At 38.2% G+C, this 7,887-nt stretch overlaps 1 protein-coding gene across 1 annotated transcript in view; it reads left to right on the forward strand.

The window, feature by feature from the left end:
- The window catches only part of TM9SF3 (transmembrane 9 superfamily member 3), a gene marked incomplete at its 5' end in the record, with an annotated part of 23,888 nt that overhangs the window by 12,205 nt on the left and 3,796 nt on the right, over positions 1-7,887 (forward strand). The window contains 5 exons of the mRNA XM_010283554.1: positions 3,062-3,201; positions 4,772-4,840; positions 4,935-5,081; positions 5,513-5,596; positions 5,706-5,782. Of these exons, the coding sequence (XP_010281856.1) occupies positions 3,062-3,201; positions 4,772-4,840; positions 4,935-5,081; positions 5,513-5,596; positions 5,706-5,782 (517 nt within the window). The remainder of the gene's footprint in view (positions 1-3,061; positions 3,202-4,771; positions 4,841-4,934; positions 5,082-5,512; positions 5,597-5,705; positions 5,783-7,887) is intronic.

Consider the following 7,887-nt stretch of genomic DNA (forward strand, 5'->3'; position numbering starts at 1 on the left):
TTGCTTGCTTAGCTGGGCTTCCTTTGCACTGCAAAATCATCTTGGATAATTTTTAGGCTCTTGAATGGCTCCAAGAAAAAAGGAAAAAATTTGCTTCAATTCCAGCTGTCCTCAGAACATAGCATAGCATTGAGACGGGCAGTTCATTGTTTAACAAAATGTTGACTTCGCCTAATGGTGCTTACTAGATCTCACTGAAGATGTTCTGTCTGAAATCAGTTAATTTTTCAGCCAAATGGTTAATAGAATGGAAGATGTTACACTGTTATCAGTCATGCTTTGACTGATCTGATAATGAAACCACAAGCACTCAGATTTTCTGACAGATGCCACTTACAAGTGTACTGGGGACAGATTTGCAGTACTTACTGAAGCCATTATTCAAGGAACTTTTGTCTGTCTCAGCTTGTTTTACGCAGATAAACATTTTAGATTTCAAAGCTTCTGCTGAGTCAGTCTTCCAGACAACAACACAACAGCCAAGCCCTGCTGGAACAAGTTGGGCCTTCTCCTTGCCCACCTGATTTGAAGCCATTCAGGTCTGCAGTTGGTGTCACTAGAACTAGATGCTACTTACTGCCTTTTTTTTCATCTAGGAGTTTGCCAGCTAATCAGTAATTAAGCCTGGATGTTCCTTTTTTCGTTCCTTGTCCAAGGTTACATTCTTTCCAAGTGGATTCCCTATGGTAGACGTATTTACAAGATGGACAATTACAAGTTACTGAGTTTTGTTCCAGGTGAGCTTGGAACCCAAGGCTGTTCCTGGACCGTTTCTTTCTGCAGTAAAGCAGTGGATTCACTTTCTACCACTGTCCCCAGTCAGGGGTGATTTTTGAGATCAAGAAATGAAGCTACAGACATCTTGATAACTGCACTGTAAAAGACAGTTGTGGCTGGATGAGCAGATGCTCTCGCTGCCTGTGTCTGAGCCTTCTGCCTCTGCCAGGTTTGAAACCTACCTGCCGGAGTGCCACGGAGCCCCATGGACAGGGGCCACCCAACACCCCCGGAGGTCCTTGCCAGGCAGGAAGCAGAACAAGCTCTTCTTGCAATATGGTCAGCTCAGAAATTCTTCGGATCCTCTCCAGGCCTTAATTCTTCAACGTCTCTTCTACCCACTGCACCTCAGACAAGCTGGGACTTTTTGGTGAGGGCTTTAGTAAATGTAGCACTGAAGATTATGTTCTTTGATGTTTCTGATACTTTTTGACATTTTTCTCTGAAAGTTCTCATCTACTCATTCTTTTAGACTAAGCAGTTTTCAAGGGCAGAACCTGCACCCATTAAGTAACTTGATTGTATACTTCTCCTATAATTTATTCTTAGGTAGCCTTAGTGTCCTAGCTAAGACACTATGCTTGCTTACCTGTGCTTTTTCAAGTAATGCAAGAAGATAAGTGGGAGATACTAAATATGTATCAATTGTGTAAAATCTGCTTTATTATTGGCAACTATAAATACTACCTAGCTTTTCCTTATTTACCACTGAAGTGTCATACTTTAGTGGCTCATGATGTAATTCTTTAACAACCTCTCCTCAAAGATACACGGAGCAGTCTGGACAGTGTTTCTGCTTGTTGACTACCTGTTTGGTGTACCCTTTCTGTGAAGCGTGAAGGCTTGCTCTATCCATCCCCTGGCGACATTTTCCATTCACTTCTGGCTGAGGCTAGTAATGATATACAAGTCAGTAATAGAGGGATAACCCGCTGACTTTTTGTCAGATGTTGCTTTAAACCAGTGTGATTGACTTAAATCCTAAGTTTGTATTGGGATAATGTAGTGCAGCTCCTCATGAACCCTAGGAGTTCTTGCTTTTCAGCTGCATGCAGTGGATGTCTGTAGATGCAACATATGTGAACAGCCTTTATTTATACTGGAGTAACTGCTTCTTACACAAGTCAGCGTGTGCATCTTAGACCTGGTCCTCTGTCCATTGTTTTGGATTAATCTGCTGCCATGGAGATTGCGTGCTGATGGAGTAAAAGAGGAATATAGCTGCTTTGCTCAGGAGGCACCAGGGTGTACACAGAGCCTCGGGCAACAGTGCTTTTAAAAGGCAGTATTTTCATATGTTTGCATAGAGAAAGTCACAGGGTCAATATTCAGAACTATGGTTATTGCATTACAGGCAACTGTTCTGTCTTTAATTATCAATATCAAAAAGTTAACAAGCTGCCCAATGCTAATTCATTTTGTGCTAAAGAGTTATGAGTAAAGAATATCTTGCTAAACACTTTCAGTTTTCCCATTTTGGAAGATAAAAATATGTTGCCTTCAAGGAATAGCAAAAGTAGAGCTGAATTCATATACTGGAAAAAAGGTGATTCATGGTAAAATTTTAGGGAGGCTGTTCCATTGGGAAGAGCTGGAACATTGGCTTGGCTTTGCTGCATTGTGCATAAACCTAATCTCTATATGTAAGTAGGGCAGTTGTGCTTCTAAATTGTGTGTCTGTGCATACCAGTGGTCACTCCTGTCTTTGGCAGTCTGTGTTCTTAATTACCTGGTTGGTGAGTAGTGGAGAAAATTGAATCCAAAATTTTGATTGGCAGCATTCTGACACGGTTTTGCAATTCTTGTTTGGGTTTCTTTTTTGGATTGGATTGAAAATTTTGCATCCAGCAGTTGTAGTTTTGTTACAAACTGCCTAACTGCTAGATGTTAACTACCAGGGATAGCGTACTCTGCAAAAGCTCAAGAGAAGCTGACAAAATTTTCTGTGATGAAGTACCGTGAAGATTACCATTTCTTTCCTGTGCAATGTATCGAGTATAATGATTAGATGAAAACAGTAAAAAAATATGTAATGATTCTGTTCTCTCAACTGATGCAGGAGAATATACTTGATAATGTTTATTAGGAAGTTTCTCAGGAAACAAATACTTCCATTTGATAAAATAGATGTGTGTTGACTAATGCTTCATAACTAGGAGTATGATTCTACAGCAATAACTACTAAGATCTATATATATATAGAGTGGGTTGGTTATCTTCTTTTGTTATCTTATACCTGTTTTTTGTTTTTTTGTTTGTGGTTTGTGGTTTTTTTTGCTTACAGGTGGCAGTGTGCTGTATTTGTTTCTTTGTCATTCTTCCATTGAACCTTGTTGGTACGATTCTTGGCCGAAATCTGTCAGGACAGCCTAATTTTCCATGTCGTGTCAATGCAGTGCCTCGTCCCATACCAGAGAAAAAATGGTAAAGACAAGCATGAATCTTAACTAGAAGTATTCACTTCAGTATATTTAAAATGACTTTTCAGGCGTGATCATTACAAATTTTTCTGGAATAACTTTATTTAAATTGAGTTGTGCCTAAAAGAACAGCTCTGCTGACATTTCCTTAATATGATTTTTCTGTTAAATTAAACCACCATGGTTAATAGTTAGTTGTAGGAGATTTTACAGTCCTGGATGACTGATTCATATTTGGCCTGAAATGCTCTTTAGTCCCTTTTGTAGAAGGGATGGTCCCAACCCAGTTCCTGTATAAGTATCTTGAAACTAAACCTTTCCTCTTTAGTTAATGCCACTTACAGATTTAGGATTAAATGTGCCTTGGAGAAAGTACTGTTGTGGTTAATGGTCTCCATGTACAAACTGAGACATATTTGCAGAGTGGTGGTGGGGAGAAGCTTGGAATGCCGTTCGCAATTCTGCACTTTTGTTGATGGCACAGAGCCTAAAATATTGCAGGTATATGGTTTGAATTGCGAATAAGCCTTTGTTATTTTTGAAGTGAATATAAAGGGATGCCTAGTCTCAAAAAGTAGACTTAGGTTTTTGGAAAATCATGAATGCCAGTCACTTTTTCCTATTAATTTAATTCTGAGATGGAAGCAGCAAGCTTGGAAATGAAAATATCCTCAGAGGATTTTTTAAAATAGATTTTTCTTGCTTTCCCTGTTCAGAGGAATGGAACAGACTAAGTGAAGGGGGCACTGAAACGTGTACGCCCACTGTATCCAGGAAGTGTAGCACACTTAGTCTCTTTTTAGTGGTTGCTTGTGCAGCTCACATGCTAGGATTTGATTTATATTGTGACCTATGTCTTGGGAATCTGATGGATTTTTCTGGATCAGCATGACAGATAAAAAGAAATAAGATGCTTCTATTGAAAATGATGAAATTGCACACCGTCAGCTTAGACAAGTCTACCTATAAATAATAAAAGAAGCTGCAAATTAAATCATTGGCTACTAGCTAGATTCGGCATCATTGCAAGTACTACACAGAGGTCACCTTTAGTAAGTGACAGTATCATCTACAGGTAGCTGAGTATTCATTTTTGGCCATATGCTCATGACTCAGTATAGCATTAAAATAAACACTGGTTCTTAGTTATGTAACTATTACCCTGTGAAATTTTCTTGGCACTTTTTGCTGTATTTGTAGCCATCAATAGCATTGAGTTTTTGCTGCCTTCATTCAAGGCTGGTGGATGTTATGGGGCTTGATCATTTCTGGGCAAGAGAGATTCTTTCTGTAGCCTTTCAGGCTGTTTAGATCCCTAACCTTATGCCTGTAGGCGATAGGCATGAGCCTTATGCTTTGTTTCAGCTTTCCCCAAGAATAACTCCTGCTTCTATCCATAGACATAATCTTTGGGGGAATCTTCTTCCTAATATGCTGGTATGAGACAAAAACGTTCTTGTTAGCATGCCTTTTAAATAAATCTCTGTGCTATATCAATTATCTGGTTATATGTCTTAATATGTTTATAAATGAAAGATTAACATTGTCCCTAAACTAATCTCGATATCTTTCAGGTTCATGGAGCCAGCTGTTATTGTTTGCCTAGGTGGAATCCTCCCTTTTGGATCAATTTTTATTGAAATGTGAGTATGTCAGCTATCTGCCAATTTGATTAAAAATTAAAACAACTTAAGTTCAGTTATGATATAATCTGCATATTTTATTTACTCCTTTCAGGTATTTCATTTTTACTTCATTCTGGGCTTACAAGATCTACTATGTTTATGGCTTTATGATGTTGGTTCTGGTTATCCTCTGCATTGTGACAGTTTGTGTGACTATCGTTTGTACATATTTCCTGCTAAACGCAGAGGATTACAGGTGGTAAGTATTGCATTGTTTGCATAGTTAGCCAGATTGTGAGAGTTTTACAGAAAAGTGATGTTTCTTCAGTCTAGATGGGTCTTTTCAAAGTGTCCAATGTCCAGATTTTAGCTGTAGGGAATAAAAGCAATTCTTGGATCCTTTCTGTACAGAAGCTTTCTGTGTGTATGTGGATCTGTGTGTGTGCATCTGTGTATTAAAAAAAGGTATGTCAAGGTACACAGGAGTACGAAGAGAGATCATCCCTTGGTATCAGTAGTAGCTGTTGCCGTAGAAGCTTTTGTCACTTATAGCAGACAACATATATATTTTGTTAAATAAGTCTGTAGAACCAGTGCACTTCATTTTCAGGGTAAGGTTTTAGGGCATTGTACATCTTCTTGGGAAGCCTTTTGGTTAGATACATGATGGACATGCATGTTTGCTTTCAGGCAATGGACAAGCTTTCTTTCTGCGGCATCAACTGCGATTTATGTTTACATGTACTCCTTTTACTACTACTTTTTCAAGACAAAGTAAGTGGTAGTTTTCTTGCTTGAATATCGGATTACCGTATTGCCAAATAAGTTTGTTGATAAAAACTGGGGAAAATACCTGGCATAAATTCCTATCTTTGTTTTTCAGGATGTATGGCTTGTTTCAAACATCATTTTACTTCGGTTATATGGCAGTATTTAGTACAGCTTTGGGAATAATGTGTGGTAAGTGTCAAATATATTGGCAGTTTTCTATCAGAATTTTTCAGACTGTCATGTTTCCGATTTTAGCTCTGTGGTTTTGGTAGTGGAGTGTGTATGCACTGCAAGATCTGCTCAGAAAAGCTCACAATCTTTAAAAATAATCTTGGAGTTCTCTGTTTATACTTGTTTCCTACCTAATATAGGAGATTTCTGTGGATTATGTCTTCTGATAGGAAGATAATTTATATACTGTGCAGAGAATTTTACCCTCAGTGCAATCTTGAAAGACTTAATATTGGGCAAGAAATTCTGCAAAATAAATTCCAAATTAAGCTGAGTCCATGATAGCATTTTGTTTCGGAATTTTTACTGTTGCCCCAAGACAAGGAGCTAGGTATGTCCATTGAGGCATCAATGGTATTGCAATACTGATGACACTACCCTCTGGATCTTGTGGCATGTATATATGAGGATGACCAGAACAGAAAGGACTGAAACTTCTGGATAACGTTTGAGAAATAAGTATTGGAATATTGACAGGTGAGGAGAGTGCAGAGTGCTCTGGTGTGCAGCTGGATTTCATTGCTTTTTAAGATACTGTTTTGGCAGGTGTTTAGAGAAAAACAGTTCTTTGCATAGAGGTCATCTGAGAAAGTCAAATATACTTGTTCACCTGTTATCTTTATTTTTATCCTTTGCATTATGACTTTCTAGAAGTGCTACTTGGTTCTTTTGCACTTTTCTATGATGTTATTTGCCTTTTATTTGTGATCCTTATTTAATACTTTTCTTCTTAGCAGTGACTGAATAGTCCTGTAGACTCTAGTGGAGGGATTTCTTTGAGTTAGATCTTTGAGACACATGATATCTTACAGGAACTTTCTGTAAAGTATGTTTCTTGATATCCCCAGAGGGTGAATAATTTCATAATGCTTTATAAAAAGGAGAGGGAAATAATCTCTTAACTGCTGAGTACCTGTTCCTCTTTTCTCTCATACAATCTAATCTTGCTTCATCAGGTTCTTGGCGCATTACAAGAATTCCCTGCTGTTCTGGTAGTCTTGCAGCCATTTTTTTTCTTTAATAGGCTTATACTTTTCAGCTCTAATCTTTTCTTTTTAAGTGCTCAGGCTGGTATTGATTAAAATGTCTATGATGCAGAAGCCAAGCTTGCCCATGAGTTTCTGTAATTAAAATGTTTTTTATGACATGTAAAAGGAAGATTGTCAAATGCTTTCTTGTCATAGTAGGACACTATGACATATTAGAGTAAAATACAAATTTATTCAAAATTATAAAATACTTTTGACAAATTAAATTTTATTTCCACTGCTCTATTGAGATTTCCTTGTCTTTTTAACTGTGTTGGAAGAGAAGCTGTGAGATTCCTTTTTACTGAGAACTCCCATTTTCAGCATGTGGAGGGAAGACAAAAAAATCCCCTGTCAAAAAGCATTTGTCTAGGGAACTTGTTGCCATTGAGGGCTAACAAAGACATTTGTGTTAGAGAATTGTGCAGTGTGCGTGCTACTGACTGTACGTCTCCTGTGAAAAGTGTGTAGAGCTGTGCTTTGGATGCTCATGCAAATGGGCATGTTCAGCATCACACAGTTGGATGTGAGACAAGCTAGTTAGGGTCCAAGGCAGCCACAGGGAAACTCTCTGTAGGCTTGTATCATCCACTTCCTTTTTTAGTGCCCCTAACTATGCTTAGTGAACTCAAATCCTGCATGTAATGGGATGCTTTGATCCACAAAGCCTGCTGCCCTGTGCAGAGCATCTAAGTTCTGGGACTGGACAGTAGGGAGCCCATGAGAACTTCCAAACCTTTTGAGTTCCTCGTGCTTCCCTCAGTGACAGAGAAGAATAAAACTTATTCCCCAACTCAGTGGATGGCTTAGGAGCTAGGTAGTACAGAAGAACCTTTTGCAATACACATGCTTCAGCATCCAGATAAATACTCTAAGTATTGAAGGGTTTTAAAAAAAATTCTGTGCTTATAAAGTCACAATTGTAGTAAGTGTTAATTTGCTTCAAATAATAGATGGGAATTAATCTTCTTCTGTTTTGTGGTTGCTCTTCCTCGCTATTTGGGTTTTTCTGTTTATTTAAAAACTTGTCCTGCT

Source organism: Phaethon lepturus, unplaced genomic scaffold, assembly GCF_000687285.1.
Source record: "Phaethon lepturus isolate BGI_N335 unplaced genomic scaffold, ASM68728v1 scaffold56873, whole genome shotgun sequence".
Taxonomy (NCBI): Eukaryota; Metazoa; Chordata; class Aves; order Phaethontiformes; family Phaethontidae; genus Phaethon; species Phaethon lepturus.